This window comes from Citrus sinensis, chromosome 4 (assembly GCF_022201045.2).
Source record: "Citrus sinensis cultivar Valencia sweet orange chromosome 4, DVS_A1.0, whole genome shotgun sequence".
NCBI classification, from domain to species: domain Eukaryota; kingdom Viridiplantae; phylum Streptophyta; class Magnoliopsida; order Sapindales; family Rutaceae; genus Citrus; species Citrus sinensis.
Window position 1 is genome coordinate 26,866,202 of NC_068559.1, and position 18,442 is coordinate 26,884,643.

An 18,442-nucleotide genomic window follows, 5' to 3' on the forward strand; every position below is an offset into this window, starting at 1 on the left:
TCTAAAAAAGGAGAAATTGAAAATGAAATTACAATAGGTTTGTTGATTTTAAATTGATACATTGAAAGTTTCATTGATGTGGTGGGGATAAATAAGCCAGTGGGTGTGGCCGTGTGGGTGGCTAGCTACTGTCTCGGTTTGCAGTCCAATGTACGTATTCCAAGTGGTTCAATGGTAGCCATTCGGCCTTTGGCCAAGTGGTCAGAGCTGCTGCCCTCCAACTTGGAGAGTAGCAGCTCAAACCCCCACAAAAGCATTGTGAGGGTATTTTCTTCCTCAATTAAAAATTGAGTGAATGTAGTCTTCTTCCTTATCCATGAGTGAGGAGTGAATATCCCTCGAATATTTGTGAGGGTTAAAATTTGGGTAGAGCTCCATTAGCATTGATATAAGCTGGTCTCAGTAATAATCTGATTTGTAAATATCAATTATACTCTCATATAATATGAGTTATAATCTGAGCAATAATCTCATATAATAAAAAAAAATAAAATTGGTTCAATGGTCAAGTCAAATTAAGGACCATTGGGTCCAGGACTTTTAATGGACGCCTTTATCATTCAGCCATTCAATTCATGATGCAAGTCTTGCTTCCTCTTCAAAGTTCAATCTTCAAATAAGTGAATAAGAAGTTTGATACATCATCAAACTACACATTATTACTAATCAATCAATGATATTTAGTGCTTCCGTGAATGATACACATGATCATAATCAATTAGATATATATGGCTGTCTATTTAGTGTGGATTCTCTAATTTATTGGCGAGACGACATTGACATTTTTAAGAATTTCTCTCTCTGTTATATATATATATATATATATATCAAGAATCTGTTGCTTGTAAACAAATAATCGACTCATTTATAAAATAAATAAATAACAAACGAAACAATTTACGTAACATTTAGTTAACTTGTCTTGATCAAGGGACAAGACCGTCTTTTTTTGGGTGGGGGGGGGGGGGGGGGGGGGGGGGAAGGGGAATAAGTAACAATAATAATTAAAGTTCTTCACCTTTACTTTGAAATTAAACATATAGCAGCAAACTTGAAGCTTCTTATTAGGGGGAGACCGGGAGAGCGAGATAGCATATTCTGTGTGTAGTTGGCATCCAACTTTGCCCTAGGTAGCTAGGGTTTCAAACAAAAAACAAAAACTTCAACTCAAAAAACAAATAAATAAATAAATCGCATACCCAAAGAGTTGATAGATGTAGAATCTTAATTTATTTGGATGCGTTTGGTACGTAATAGCCAAGTCTAACTAGCTAGTGAGTTTAAATTAAAATTAGGTCAAGCAGCACGCATATTATAATTCTTCCTTCTTATAAAAAAGAAAAAGGTGGGAAAGAATTCTAAGCCCTTAAAATTATTTCCTTAAGGAATTTATTAAGTAGAAATGGAAATGACCTAACACAAGACAGCGATTTGAGCTTTATGTGATAATGTTTGTTTAATGCTGATTAGCTGAGTTTGGCCATGCTTAAACATGCCAAAAAGCTGCAAAGTTTACGTGCTTTTGTCTATTACTTAATTGGTAATTAATTAATAGATTTGGTTATGTTAGAACAGCTCTAAGATGGAATATATTTTCATAACTACACGATCAAATTTATAATTTTTTTAATCTTTATCACTTTATGTGTATGATTGTTCTACTTTTGTGCTCTATCTTAAAGTAGTTATAAAATAGACATTTCCTTAATTTTATTATATGTATATCCTTAAGACGGTGTAGGTGAATTGAAATAATTTTTTAAAACTTACTTTTGTACACACTTAATAAGGACACAAACCTAACTCTTAGCTCCAGCTAATAATCTGACATCACAAAAATCACTTTGTTATCTGTTACGACCTTTGCATTAGTTAAGGTATGTTAAAATATTTGTATGTTTAAGGATGATTTTAATTACTTTTTTATTTTATTTTAATAGATATCACATCAATCTACTGATCGATATTTATAATCAAAATGTGTAGATAAACTCGATTATGATACCATGAGGGCGAGTCAAGTTACAAAATGGTTTGTAATTAGTGAAATTGATTAAACCCCCAATTGTGTTTCAATAAATATATCTTCCCTATCAAAAGTTCAAAACCTCTTCTACTATTAAGAAACCGTTAACTTTCTTTTGTCTCTTAATTATTTAATCCTTAATCTGGTAAACCCATCGCTGATCAATAAAAATTTATAGAGACAAAATAATAAAAGACAAAAAAAAATTTTCAGGATTAGCTTGCAATTTGTGAAACACGTGGATCTTAATATTTGTATCTCTAGTCTAATTAAGTCTCATCGTGCATTGACTGGCAACAAATCACGCTGCCTCGTGGTTTTGACTTTTGTTCCAAAGCATGCACGAACCACGAGGTGGCGCGCGCGCACACACACGTAAATCGCCTGAAAAACGTTTATTAGGGATGCGATTTAACTTTTAATGAGGATATTAAAATAAAGTGAGAAAAAAAAAACAATTGATTAATTCGATGACATGCCAACAAGCAAAAAAAAAAAAAAAAAGATGAGATACGTATATATAAGCCAAGGAGTTCGAACCCCTACGAATGTATTATGAGGGTATTTTCTTCCTCAATTAAATTTGAGTGAAGATAGTCTTCTCCCTTACCCAAGTGTGAGAAGTAAACATCCCTTAAATATTTGTGAGGGTTAAAATTTAAGCAGCGCTCCATTAGCATTTGATGTAAGTTGGTCTCAATAATAATCTGATTTATAAATATCAGTTATAATCTCATATAATATGAATTGTAATTTAAACAATAGTCTCATGTAATAAAAAAAAAAAAAGGCCAACGAGTCGAAGGAATCTCTTTATCTAATTTTGTATAAGATAATGAATGCGAATGATTTGACTAATATTCTAATCGAAGCATTCTCATTTCTTTCAACACATGTGAACACCTTTTATCATGGCCATACCCCGTTATCTTTTTCATCATCGCTTTTATTTTCGAACGGCAAACCCCTGGCTAATGGAATTAATCCAGGTGCTGAACCCAATTTAACAACTATATATTATCCCTTTCTCTTCAAAAATCCACCACCAAACGAAAAAAAAAAGCCACTATTGAGCAATGATCAACGTACAATAATTGACACGTGCAACACATGTACGTATAATATTTCCATTCTCTTGTTGGTTTCTAATAACCCAAGACAAAGAAAGATAATTGAATTCACAAAAATCCAGCGAAGAAAACTTTTTTTTTTTTCCCCTCCTCCTTTCTCTTTGTGGCCAGAAGAAGGATCAAGTAGGGCAAAAAGTTGAGGTGGGTGCTACTACTTGCCAGTAGTGGTGCCTGGAACTCTCTAGACATTTGTATTCGAAGTGACTTTTTCTTTCATTTATGTTGTTGTCGTGAAAGTAAAGGTAGGGATAGATTTTTTGCCCTCTCTTTTCTCCAGACTTTTCCTACCTGCATGCATGGTCCAATTTAATCTGCATCATCCGTAAGAAGATGATTCCTCTTTACTGTAATATTTCGAACATAAAATATAGCCGCCCCAGTTGCAAATTATGTGTGTGTGTGTGTGTGTGTATACATATGTATGAAACCCTAACGAAAATGTAAAACAATTAGCCCAGTTCTAGTTAATTGTATATGAGAATTACCTCAAGGAAAACTTATAGACTTTTGTCTCTTTAATAGAGTTCAATAATTTATGAATATATTATTGATCAAGTACGGCCAATTAATTAATTATGAGACTGGCTGGTTGGGGGGTTGTTGTATATAATTGAAGAGTTGCTTTCGTAGATTTGCAAATTCGGAAGAAAATAATTTGTTTGAGTGGTGGAAAGACAGCTGGTGTTACTTAGCAAAAGGAGCATCCAGAGCCTGCCTAAACATGGAATGATTCTTTTAGGATCCCATTTTAGGGTTATAAAAAGCCAACAATACGAGACAGTGGCTGACAGAGATCCATCCACACATATTTATACCTAAATTAAAATTATACATCCGTGATCTAACAATTAACATATCAATAATCAATGTAAGATTATTATAGAGTTTAGACGCCGTGGATTTGATTAACACAATAGATTTGATGATAAATTGCTTTCCTCTTGTGCAATAAAACAAACAAAAGCAATGAGGAGGAGTCGGCATATGAAAAAAAAACATATATACAATTGTATTTGAATTTCTATGTACTGTTCGTGGAGAATAGGAGGGACAGCGTTGCCGGCTGGCTGGTTTTGAAAACAATAAAATGAAGAAAATGTGGTTCAAGTCGTTTTACAATGTAATAATAATAATAATAATAATGGTAGGTGACACCCCACCACAACTTGGCAATAAATACAAGAAGAGTGAACTCAACTTTAAAGCAGAATTTTGACCATCTTGTTGCATAATATTACGTAAGTCACCATTGAAAAAGCTACTTATTCTGTTTTTAAATTACTATCACTTTTATATAAAGTTTCAATTATATGAACCGACAGTGCTCTTATCAAGGATTGCTCTCCTTCTCCCAATTTCTCTCTTTTCTTTCTTTCTTTCTTTCTCTTTTTTTTTTTTTAAAACATTTTTCAATAAATTTATTATCGTATTTGATGACAATTGGTGATTAAACAAAAGTCGGGTTGTACCGACCTCAGGTCACAGACCATTATAAAATCATAGGTTAAATGGCACTTTTTTTTTTTAAATAAATGAAAAGGAAATTAATTTACTATAATTTTAGTCTTATAAATGAAGAGTGTTGACAAGTACTCTTATAAACATGTTTCGAATTAACTATATATATAGTTGATGGAGTACATGAAGACAGTTTTATTACGATATATATGTTATATGTTACATTAGTTGAGATACAACTATTCATACCAATTTCATTTTTTTTATCAATTTATTACTGAACCTTTAAATGTAACAAGATATTTAATATAATCTATATAGTTAAAGTCTATATTGCCCATGGAGATGTGTAAATTAAAAAGATAATGTTGTCATTGAAAATGAGCAATTATACACACACACACAATTATTTATTTACAAAATTACCCTATAATAAGTTAAAAAAAGAATAATTGAGTCCAAAAGCTAATATATTTATCGACTTGAATAAATTAAAATTAAATAGGAAAATTGAACAGGTACCAAATTTCTTTTTGAGAAACCATATCTGTGAGTTCTTACCTTGTTATTATGAAAATAGCATCATTTTGGCCTAAAGAAATTTAAATATTCCCATGAATTTTACTAATAGTGTTCACTTTTTAGTGATAAATTGACGAAATAAAAAAGTTACAAAGTTTTGAACTATTGTCAAAATTCCTTACTGATAAATTGATATATCAAAAAGAGAAAAAAAGAGATAAATTGATAATTTCCATTGTTGAAATAAAACCTCAAACGATCGAAGCAATGCAATTTTTTTTTATTTTTTTAACATTTACCCAAGTTGCAAATATTGCGTGACATCGAATCAAATATCTTTCTCTGCTGATCGTCTTTTGTTTATATCATCCAATTCTTTTTCGATGGGTAGAAACGGCGGAGTTATTAAAGTGGTTGGTGAAAATTTGAAGGAAAGGTGACACTGACAACAAGATGTGTCAGTTTCAGTGAGTCATATTGCACACTTGAACTTCGTATTGGCCTTTGAACTTCGTGTTGCCCCTTCAGCGCCAAGTGGGGGAGGAACTTAACTTGTTTTCAGAAAACAAAAAACAAAACTCTCTGTGTCTCTCTGTGAGCCTCACGCAATATATTCTCATATTATTATAACCCTTTTCATGTCCTGATTTTAAGTCTAGGTGCCCCTCCTCACCTTTTGCTTACTTTTAAATACTTTTTTTTTTTTTGGCTTTGGCTTTGGTTTTTTGGTTTTGGTTTTGGGAATGTCTCTTCTGAAGGTTGTTCAACTGCTGTCGACGTGACTACATTGACTACTTATTTAATAAATTAACAATCTCTATTGTGTTATTACCTAAAAAAAAATCAATCCTTTCACACAGTAACATACTGGAGATGGTCTTTTTGCATTTGGGGTGTGCCTTGAATTTCTTCCTTTCTCTGCAAAAATGAATGTTTTGAGCTGTTGAGACTGCCGTGATGGATCGGGAAACTGGGGTTTATCAGAATCTTGTTAAGGTGAGATGTTTTGTATTGATTGTTCATTTCAGTTTCACAGCACAATTTTAGTCTTTGTTGCAGACGCATTCATTATTCATATACTGTATTTACAATAAACTCATTTCAGTTCCATAATCACAGCATATGCATTAGTTTTATGCTTTTTTTATTTTTTCGGGGGAAAAAAATACTTTTCTTTCAGTAAAATGCATTTCATTGCTAATTTTTATTGTAAAGCCAATTGGTTTATTTAATACGATTATTGTTTTTGTTGCAGAAAGAATCTTGGAGAACGGTGTTAACTTTAGCATATCAAAGTCTTGGGGTTGTCTACGGAGATTTAAGCACTTCACCATTATATGTCTACAAAAGTACATTTGCTGAAGATATTAAACACTCAGAGACAAACGAAGAAATATTTGGAGCTTTATCTTTCATTTTTTGGACTTTAACTCTGGTTCCTTTGCTTAAGTATGTGTTTATAGTGCTTAGAGCTGATGATAATGGTGAAGGAGGAACTTTTGCTTTGTATTCTTTGCTGTGTCGACATGCCCGAGTTAACTCACTGCCTAATGGCCAGTTGGCTGATGAGGAACTCAGTGAGTATAAGAAGGATGTTAGTAGTTTGGGACCAAAAAGTAGTTTTGGCTCAAAGTTGAAATCCACTTTAGAGAGTTATAGGGTGTTGCAGAGATTTTTGCTTGTATTGACATTGATTGGGACATGTATGGTGATTGGTGATGGTGTGCTCACTCCAGCTCTTTCTGGTAATCGTGGGGTTTGCTTTGTTTTGTTCTGACATTTTTTTTTTTTTTTTTTTTGAGTTTTGAGTCTCTAAAAGCCAATCTGACTGTTTGATTTTTCATTTTGTTTGTGCAGTTTTTTCTGCAGTGTCAGGGCTTGAGCTTTCCACGGCCAAGGAGCATCACAAGTGTAAGATCCTTGTCTTTTCCCTGGTTGTTTTGATTACTTGTAGTTCGCTGAGACAAGTGAAACGAATAGACAAATCAATGTTTGAGAGCATAAGGCTTGCTGCAACATAGTCTTCTGAGGTGTTTTTCCCCGCTGTATTATTTCTAACAGAATCTGGTTTAGTTGGAACTTCTGGCAGAGAGTTATTTTTGTTTCCTAGTGCTGCCTAATTTACAGACTTTTATGTTTTTAGCTGCTATCAAAGTTTTCCAAACTTACTGACTTCATTTTGTAGCTTCCTCAACCACCCACAGAAAAGAGTACATATATATATTTGAAAGATTACAGGTGTTCTTGAGAGTTACTATCTAGTTTGCAGTTTTATGAGTTTAGTGGGTGGGTGTCAGTTTTATCACCTCCGTACTGGTTTCTCAAATTTTTTGCAATCCTTAAAAAGCCTATGATAAAACTTTATTATTCATTTTCGCCATGTTCTTTCCCTTCATCAATTCCCTAAAATTGCATATTTCATCCACTGAAGGGTTTATTTGAGGAGTATATGACATTCTACAGAGCCAAAACCAGTTATTGCAAATGATAAGCTAAATTTGTTTCTATAACTGCTGCGGTCATTGTGTATTAAAGTATGCTTAAGATGGGAAGGATAATGTATAAAATTTCTGAAAAGTTCAATAATTTTGCAGATGTAGAAGTTCCAGTTGCTTGCATCATATTGATAGGCCTGTTTGCCCTTCAGCATTATGGCACACACAGGGTTGGATTCTTGTTTGCACCTGTGGTTTTGATTTGGCTTCTATGCATCAGTGCCATTGGCCTGTATAATATCTTTCACTGGAACCCTCATGTATATCAAGCACTTTCTCCCTGTTACATGTATAAATTTGTGAAGAAAACTCAGAAAGGAGGTTGGATGTCCTTGGGTGGAATTTTATTGTGTATAACAGGTACTTGCATGGGATAGTTGATTTTTACAGGGAAGCCATTTTCAAGCAAAGTGTTTTGTTCAAACCCCTAATCCACAATTTTGTTTTCTAGGCTCTGAAGCTATGTTTGCTGATCTTGGACATTTTTCACAATTGTCAATCAAGGTGTATACTCTTAATAACTTGAACCTATGCTGGTAGTCTCTTTTCCTAAATTTACTACTTTACAAGGTGTTCTTGTTTTATAATGAGCTTGCCCGATAAAGTAGCCTCCCCATCGCATCTGATGGGTGAATCCTGGCCAATGTGGCATGAATATGCATATCTTGTGTGTCCTTTCACTACGGCCGGCCCAATTATGTGTTTAAAATATTTGGGAAATATTTTTCTTACATCCGAAGTTAATATTCTCTTGCCACTTAGGTGTCTCCAGTCATTGCCTTTAACATAGTTTTGGTTAGTTCTCTCTTGCCCTGTTATGGTTTTCAAATTTAGATGCTGCCCCTGACAGTTTTGGTTCATGCATGCAACTAGGAAAGGAATCAGGGCATGGTGCGTAACTAAGTTAGATTAGAATGTTCTCTTTTTGTTCTTTCAAGTACCATATCTGAAATTAATTTGGTATGCATACTTACATTTCTGCAGATTGCATTCACCTCTTTGGTGTATCCATCCTTGATTCTTGCATACATGGGTCAAGCTGCCTATCTATCACAGCATCATGTACTTGACAATGATTACCGAATTGGATTTTATGTGTCTGTACCAGGTAGGTACTTTGAGGTATTTTCTACGATGATTATATGTTTTCCACAATAAGTGAGTTTTAGTTTATTGGAAGGGACACATTATTGATGCAGAGAAACTGAGATGGCCAGTTCTAGTTATAGCCATTCTTGCTGCAGTAGTGGGAAGTCAGGCCATCATCACTGGAACTTTCTCAATCATCAAGCAATGCTCGGCTCTAGGTTGCTTCCCACGAGTCAAAATAGTCCACACATCATCCAAAATCCATGGTCAGATCTACATACCGGAGATTAATTGGATCTTGATGATATTATGCTTAGCCGTTACTATCGGCTTTAGAGACACAAAACGAATGGGCAATGCATCAGGTAAGTCAACAGCAGAAATATATGATACAGTAATGCTGAATGTTTGGCCAGATGTCCAGGTTGTACAGATAGGAAAGCAGTTCCCATTTATGTTCAATTAAAATGTCTTTCATATGAGCTTTATGAATCTAAGCCCCAGCCTGAGACATGGTTATAAGAATCATTATGGATATTCCTGAGATATGTTTTTTAGGTGCGACCCTGCCTGAAAAACAACAAAACCTTGGTTTTTTTGTTTCTTTTACAGTGTTCCTAATAATTTGCTCTCTACGGAACAGGTCTGGCAGTCATAACTGTAATGCTGGTCACCACCTGCCTAATGTCTCTAGTAATCGTCCTATGCTGGCAGAAGAGTGTCTTTTTCGCAATATGTTTTGTGTTCTTCTTTGGCACAATTGAAGCTCTTTACTTCTCAGCTTCTCTCATCAAGTTCCTCGAAGGAGCGTGGGTTCCAATTGCCCTTGCATTTATCTTCCTGATTGTCATGTGTGTGTGGCACTATGGCACCCTCAAAAAGTACGAGTTTGATCTGCAAAACAAGGTCTCCATCAACTGGCTACTTAGTTTAGGTCCTAGCCTAGGCATTGTACGGGTTCGTGGCATTGGCCTCATACACACTGAGCTTGTCTCTGGAATCCCTGCAATCTTCTCCCACTTTGTCACCAACCTTCCGGCCTTCCACCAGGTTTTAGTCTTCCTTTGTATTAAATCCGTGCCAGTTCCTCATGTTAGACCAGAGGAGAGGTTCCTAGTTGGTCATATTGGTCCAAGACAGTATAGAATCTATAGGTGCATTGTAAGATATGGATATCGTGATGTTCACAAAGATGACATGGAATTCGAGAAGGATCTTGTCTGTAGTATTGCAGAGTTCATACGCTCAGGAAGTGTTGGAATCAATGGTGCAAATGAAGATCCGTATAAAGATGATGACAAAATGACAGTTGTGGGTACATGCTCTAGCCATACAGAAGGGATTCAAATGAGTGAAGATGATGTCATAGTAAACATAGACTCCCCTGGCACGTCAGAATTAAGAGAGATACAGTCGCCAACCCAAATCAAACCGAAGAAAAGAGTGCGATTTGTTGTACCCGAAAGCCCAAAAATTGACAGGGAGGCAATGAAAGAACTACAGGAACTTATGGAAGCTAGGGAAGCTGGGATAGCTTACATATTAGGTCACTCGTACGTAAAAGCGAAGCAAGGGTCAAGTGCACTAAAGAAGCTTGTAATAAATTATGGATATGAGTTCTTGAGGAGGAACACCAGGGTACCGTCGTATGCGTTAAGTGTACCGCATGCATCTACGCTGGAAGTGGGAATGATATACCATGTATGAGTATGATTTTGGTTTATACAGAAATTTTAACTTACAATGTAAATGCTATTGCTATATATGTTGTGAAGTAAGATAGAACGCCACCATCCAGATAAAATGGAGGATTAAAGAGCTCCCAAAGTGGTTTAGTCACTGTTTGTGCAGCCCACCATCCCTGATTTTTATGCGGGCTTTTAAACGAAGCAATCCAATGAGCGCTGCATAATTAGCTGGAATCAATGCCATAACATAATCTGATAATCATATCTATTAATATTAGCACCGCAATCCTATCGTCACCGGAATAATTTCACATGCGTTAAGCACAATTTCTTGGTGTATTGTAAGGAATTTCGATACCCCTATTAAGTGCTTTTACAAAGTCGAAAGCGCAACAAGTAAAAGGCGTTTTCAAAGGGAGAAGTTTACTGGAAAGTGGTGGGCATGAACACTCCTCCACCATCAAAGTTTCAAACTATTGTTTTTAGAAAAAGCTCTTTCAATTGCTTTTTCGCACTTACACGGAAAGCACTTCTTGGAATGGTGCTTTATAAACAAGGTGCCTTTTTGAAGCTTTAGCCTTGACAAATTGTTTACGGACCTGCTTTTGTGGTATGCAATAAAGCTAGAAGAGCCCATGCAATGAATCACTTTTTTATCGTTATCTCGTATGAGCCGACGAATACAATATTATTCAAAACAGAGCACTGGTGCCATGCAATTTATAACAAAAGTTTCTGAGTGTTGATTAGGGATGGCAATGGGGAGGGGAGGGGAGGGGACCAATCTCCCCGTACCCATCCCCGATATTTTGCGTATGTCCCCGTCCCCGTCAGAATTACTTGAGAGAATACCCATCCCCTCCCCGAATAATAACAGGGGATCCCCGAGGGTCCCCAATCCCCGAATAACTCATACATTTTTTTTTTAATTTTGAGTTAATCATATTAAAATAAAAAATTCAAATAAAAGTAAAGTTCGAAATATATCTTACATTAATATCTATTACAAAAGTCACATACATTAAATTAGTAAGTAACGCAACATGCAAGGAATACAAACTTCTTTTACAAACTATCATAAACAAATTAATAGTTTAATACAGAATTGTTACAAATAAAATCGAATTTAGATTCAAAATTAACTTTTTCAATGGTGGCGTGGGCACTTTATAAATGTGGACTATTCCTTTTACAACACAATAGTTAAATTCAAATCAAAAGCAAATATTAGATTAGATTAGATATTAAAATTGTGATTCGTTGTGGGCAATTATAACATCTAAAAATAAATAAAAAATAGATTTAAGTTTAAAATATTTAAAGAATATTAAAATTAAAAAAAATGTTTGGCTAATAGAATCTACTCGATCTTTTTAATGTCCTAAATAAAAATTTAGGACTTTAATTAGTTAATTAGGCCTAAAAGTTTAATAGTATAAATATTTCGATATTTTTTATTTTTACCAATATTTATAATTTTATAATTTAAATTTTATTATTTATTTACTAGTAATTTTAAAAAATTAAAATAAAATTAAAAATTAAAATGGGGAAATGGGTAGGGGATGGGGATTCCACCTCATCCCCGTCCCCTCTCCGAATAAGAAATTGGGTAAAAAAATTTCTCCGTCCCCTCCCCGAATAAGAAATTGGGTATGAAATTATCCCTATACCCTCCCCGAATGAAAAAAATTCCCGAAGGTACCCGTCCCCGTGGGGATTTTTGCCATCCCTAGTGTTGATGTTATAATTTATAAATGACCCTTGGAGCTTATCTTTTAGGCAAGGCAATTTGTGGACCAAGTATTAAAAAAAAAAAAAAAAGGGGCCATATCTATTATATAAGATTTTATGCAATCTTCTTTAAATGTCAATGTTTATTATTGATTTTTTTTATACGCAAATGCAAAAAAAGAGTCCATTGTTCATAGTTTTTTTTTTTTTTTTAGAATTTTGAAAAGGCTTTTCATCAATCAATTTCAATAAAGTTCATCAGTTTTATTATAAGGGGAGATAAAATAATTTTAAGTTTAAGAAAAAAAAATTAACCAATGATAGTTTTTATTTTTCATTTCAAACAGAGTATTTTTTAAAAATTAGAATTCAGTGCTGAATTAAGTTTTTGCTGAACGTTGAATTAATGGGTAAGGTTGTTTTAAACTTTTATTCTTGTTTTTCTTTGTTCTAACAATCGTTGATTGGGTGCTAGAGCAAAAATTAAATTCAGCACTGAATCTTTATCCATTTTTTTTTAAAGTAAAATGAGATTTAAATGCTAGAAAGTTGCAATTTATATTGAATTTAGTAACGTATGGTAGTTAGATAGTATTGTCTGACCAGCTAAAAACGATTGAAATTTTAAGTTATACTAAAGTATCAACTGATCACCTAACAATTACGTGGCAAAATATTCTGATTTGAAACATTTGAAACATTACAATATCAATCTAATTTGAGATTCTGGCCTTTGTTACTATGGAAGAGTTGCAAAAGCCATCGTATCCCTAATCAATTATGATATTATTCATGAGATTTTTTTTTCTTAAAAAAAGAAAAGAATTTAAAGAAAAGAAAATCATGGGGCTCTGATTTATAAAAAGATTGTACACCAAGTGGGCAGAAAAAACGTTGCTATCAATTTGCATTTGACAATTCACCTCCCTCTCCCACATGCCTAACCTTATCCAATTTCTAATCGCCACGAACCTGTTTTGTTTCTTCATTCATCACAACAATATTTCACAATATTTCTTTTTCTTATTATAAAAGTGAAAGGAGAGCCAAGTCAACTCGAGAAATTAAGATAAGCGCGTGTGTAATTCTGATTTGAATTTTTAGATTAAATTAAAGAAATGCAGGTGTCCTCATATATATATATATATATATATATTTTTTTTTACGTGGACGCGCTTTTAAACTATAAAGTTTAAGAGAATTTTTAATTTTTTTAAATCGTATGATTTTATAATTTATTAAAAAAATAAGTCTCTTAAATTACACGGTTTAAAAGACTAAAAAAATGCAGGTACCCGCACTTGAGAATTTGATATATATATATATATAAATTGTTGCATCCTAATAAATAAAACGATGAGATGTCTAAGAAAATTGTTGCATCCCAAAAAATAAAATGATGAGACATCTAAGAAAAGCAAGAAAAAAAAATCCCAAGAATGGTAAAGTGAAATTGAATAATCAATCAAACAACGAGTTGTTCGTTAATTTGGGAGAGGAAAAGAGAATAAATCTTTAACCATTTATGTATAACATGTTATTAATAACTTCATCACATGTGTAAAATGTTTATGTCGTTTATATATTTAGAATATAAATAAGATCAAATGTCGTACTACTCGGAGAGCAAGAGATGCATGATATGTCATTGTTCACAGAGCTTGAATGTCATAATGTGTACAATTTCAATACATAGATGACATGTTGTTACTCCCCCCCCACCCTCCCCCCCCCCCTCTCTTTTTTTTTTCTCTGGAGTGTGATTTGCACGACTGATATAACTAACTAGATTGATTTAAGTTTAATTATTATACATTATTAAATATTAATTATTTTATTCCTTTTAAGCTTTTCTTCACTCTGTCCCTCATGTCGACACTTTAATGAGTTCCTCTTAATCTTTTAATGAGCCTCTTTTAACTCAATCTTTATAATTTGTCATTCTCGTTTGACACGTGTATTCTTCTTGTTGGTTCAACTAAAATTTACCTCCAACAAAATATAATTTAATTACCTTTTTGAAAAGAAAAAAAAGTATTTGACATTTGAAACTATAAATATATTTAACTTTTTGATATGGATACCTTCTCATACATACAACTAGAGTTTTTAATAAATATTCTAAATAAACTGTATAAACATTATAATAATATAACTGTAACATTAACTTGCCAAACTTCTTCTATTGTTGCAATCGTCCGCGACCCTTTTTCTTCTTCATTTGTTTAAAAATATAAGACAATTATATTTAGTAGTGAGACGAACGATTAATTAAATAATAACTAATTAATTTTTTCACCTTAAGATACAAAAGAACTATGAAATAAATTAGGCTCATAACCCCATTTGAATTTATTGTAGTATGTTTTTATGAGTGGATAAGATGAAGCCAATTTTGGGGTTGTTGTGGATAGGTGAACAAGTACAACTAAAGCATAAATTTAGATTAGACAAACCATTCAACAGCCAGCTAATTATACAAGCGTGCAGGTGCTTACCAAGTGACGCAAAAAACAAAATTTTCTTTTCATACTAGAAAAGCTGTAGCAGTCAGGCCCTTAATTCTTACATAATTACAACCAATGCCGACAAATCTATGCGACTCCACCTGATTGGCCAGGAACTCCAAATTTTTCACAAAGTTGCAATTTCACAGTACCCCAAGTCCTTGTCCGTGATTTTATCACCTAAAGTTTTAACTTCCACTTTATATCCTATAAGCCCCTGATTTCCTCACAATTCTTATTTAAGGCAAACATATCAAATCATATTAAGTAGATCCACACAACTAATTTTCTCTATTACTTATTAAGGGTAGTTTTTTTTTTCTTTTTCAGAGGTAACTTACAATCTACTAATATTATAACCACGGGTTTATCGAAGGTCTCATCCGTTTGTTACTGAAGTCCAATGATTTAAAAGCTATAATTGCTTGAAATATAAATTTTGTTTGTGAAACAAAAGTTGACAATTTTTGTTAAATATGACTTTAAAGGTTTGAAAAATAGTAATATAGTATAACTCAAAATTTTATACTTAATAAACATGATATCTATCAAATAACTATAAGTTTTGTAACAAAAAAAATAAGTTATCACTCACTCAATTGTATATATATAACAAACGATATTTCTTACAAAAGATCCTAACATTTGATTATATATTTAGGACATGTTTAGTAATGTTGTATCTTTTAAAATAATCGTTATAAAATAATCAATTGTAAAAAAAAAATTAAATATTTAGTAAAATTTATTTAAAACTTATTATTAAACATATTGTGAGTTTTAGAAGCATGTATATATTTAGTAAGGCTTACTGCTGAGCTGTTGTAATAAAGTAAATAACTAAAATAAATATAATATTGAATAAAATTTAATTACATATTTATAAACATGTATATAATTTTTTTATTGTGTATATATTACTTTATAGCTAAAATAATTTTTTCTATCTCTATTAATGTTATTTTTCATTTGCCATGTTAATATAATTGGTAACTATAATGTTCTCTTTAAAGTTAATAATTTTAATTACTAATTGAATATAAATAATTTTAGATTTTTATAATCTACATGAGGATATAAGAAATTGTATTAAATATAAAAGTGATTCTCAAAATCAGATTTTAAAATGCTATTTCTTTTCTACTTTTCAAATTTTGCTCAAGGATAGGGTGATTTTATCAAAAGTAACTTTTAAAAAAATTTATTAAGTGCTAAAACTAACTTTTAATCCTTTTTATCACTTTTGAGCCTTTTAAATATGCCCTTACTCATGACTCAATTTTTGGATATTAAATTTTATTACTTGTGAAATTATTTATTACTCATTCTGTTATCCCTAAAATAAATATTACAACATATTACAAGTTGGGGAAAAAAATTAAAAGAGAGACTTATTTGATAAAACTTATTAAAATATAGTTCAAAACTAAAAAAAATGAAAATAGGGGTCTAGATTAAAAATTTCAAAGCCTGAGACGCTGTGAAGACGGAAAAAACATATTACAAGTTGGGGGAAAAAAAAAGGAAAAATGAGAGAAAAGGAGAAAGCCAGTGCGTGAAAGATACGTCTGGAACATTCCATTAGGGAGGTAGGTCCCATAGTAAGAGTTTTGGATAGGGACGAAGCCCCGAGGGCCAAGACACACACACACACACCAACACCAACATACGCCATCGCGAAAAGCGGCTAATGGATAAACTTGGGCCCACGCAGCACGCTATATCGTTGAAAACTTTATTTTCTTTCCTTGGCAGTCACGTGGTGGCCACGTTTTAGGTCGGTAAAGGTCACCTGTAACCATTGATTTATCGAGGTTTGTTGACGCGGACGTAGTTGATGGTGATGATATCCACGTTGCTGCTTTTGTAGGTCCCACGGAGCGTGGTTTAGCTGTGGGGGGCACTGTGATAGGTGGGTATGTTGCATTGGCGTTGTTACACGTTTTAGCTTGTCGATGCGCGGGGGAGCGGGACGAGGAAAATTGAAGATGAGAATGATAGAGAGATGAAATGAAAAAGGTCCCCCGAATACTTGTCTGCGCGACTTATCTAATCCGCTTCCAATAAACGTCGGCAGAAGAAACTGGGCCTTGAATTTGATTGAAATTACGAGCATGCCACTTTTGTTGTGGGATCATAAGCGAAATACGCCGCCGCCGGCCTTACTTTGTCTCCTCGTGACCAACCAAAAGAATATCCTTTTTTAATGTAGCCATATAATTCAACGTGATAAATTTCATTTTGCACATTTTTGAACCTTTCACTTGCTTTCTGTATGCAACTAAGGAGATGTGAGCTTTGCTCGTGGAAAACATGAACATATTAGATGCTTTCTTAGTTGTGAAAGGCAGAAGAATTGTCTATTGGATAACTGGACTTAAATCATAAATAAATAATAAATAATTCACGTGAAAATTGGTTGAATTGTTGGGAAATTATCCAGTAAGTAAAACAGTGAACTTGATGTTAATTTTTTCTTCTAGATAATTAGAAAATATATTTTACATCATGACTTATAATTTTGTTGTATTTTTTTTTAAGATAGACAGCGGATGAAATTCAAATCAAAATTTTAATCTCTATCTCCTCCATGAATTAAATTTGAGTGCCGGTTAAATAAACTTATTTGAAAATCAGTCAACCAATTAGAATCAATTTCTTCAACATAAAATTTTGAATGTAAATCATTAGCTTGATAATGTAATATTTGGGGGAAAAAAGATTGTCTTGTAATTTTCTATTTAAATTACATAAAAAATTAGATGCATTTTTGTAATACGGCATAAATTTAAAGAAATATAAACCAATTATTGGGTCTGCCAATAAAAATCAATTTTCTTCAGCACAAATAAAATTTTACAGTTATTATGTGCACTGTCTTTTCCCCAATGGGGAACCATATTGTTAGTTAAAGACTCGTCTAATTTTTATTTCAGGCAAGAAACAATCTCTCTGCAATAAGAAGAAGTTAATTGGTACCACTTAAGCCTCACCAAAAGTCCTAGAAATGTCAATGACTTGGGCTGCCAAATTGTTGCGATGGGTAAATTATAAATATATCTCTATGTGCTGTCATTTTCATGACCGGCCACGTGTAACACATGAAATCAAGCCTATCCGTGCGTAATTCAATTAAAGCCAAACACCTCCTTAATGATAGATATGTAAATGTGTCAAACATGTGATTGATTTTACAATTCTCGAATCTTCTAGAGGGAAAAAACTATTTATACTGAATTTTAGCCCTGAATTTACGCTTTAAAAATCAAAACGTACCTTTTAATTTAGTTTCATTTGCTTTTTATTTTCTCTTATTAAATAAAACGGTGTGTTTTGACTTTCGAAACACAAATTCAAGCCAAAATTTGGGGTAAATAGCAGCACTCATTCTCCGGCTTATCCGCTCGCCGGCTTGGCGTCCTTGGCAGCGCCATGCCGTCAGTCGAGTCAAAACCTCTCCCTTGGCTTTTGATCAAGCAAAAATGCAAAATATTGATTGTTTATTAATATTATCACGATATTTGTTTATATTCTTTGACCTATGATATTTCACTCTTCGTTGGGAACCGAAAGCGAGCCTTGCCTTTAGCCTTACCCAGCTGTCAATTACGAGCAGACAGCTCACCTCATCCACTTCAAAAGTTCTATCTAACCTTTAAACCCCTAAAATTAATGAATTTACAGATTTATCCCTTTAATTGGGTTGTGCTATGCTACACCATATGTAATGTACAGAAACTGTTGAATTGTCTCTTAAAATTAAAATATTATAGTACGCGAAACAATTGGATTA

At 33.1% G+C, this 18,442-nt stretch overlaps 1 protein-coding gene across 2 annotated transcripts; it reads left to right on the forward strand.

The window, feature by feature from the left end:
• Nucleotides 1–5,467: 5,467 nt before the first annotated feature.
• Nucleotides 5,468–10,559, forward strand: LOC102630777 (potassium transporter 6). Of its 2 annotated transcripts, XM_025100435.2 has the most exons (9): nucleotides 5,468–6,132; nucleotides 6,392–6,881; nucleotides 6,994–7,047; nucleotides 7,731–7,991; nucleotides 8,083–8,135; nucleotides 8,394–8,426; nucleotides 8,616–8,739; nucleotides 8,831–9,085; nucleotides 9,364–10,559. In XM_025100435.2, the coding sequence occupies exons 1-9, from the start codon at nucleotides 6,094–6,096 to the stop codon at nucleotides 10,425–10,427; spliced, it is 2,373 nt and encodes a 790-aa protein (XP_024956203.1). In that variant the 5' UTR covers nucleotides 5,468–6,093; the 3' UTR covers nucleotides 10,428–10,559. The 2 variants fall into 2 exon arrangements, with proteins under 2 accessions (XP_024956203.1, XP_006483821.1); XM_006483758.4 differs by lacking the exon at nucleotides 8,394–8,426 and having other exon boundaries at nucleotides 5,478–6,132.
• The last annotated feature ends 7,883 nt before the right edge of the window (nucleotides 10,560–18,442 follow it).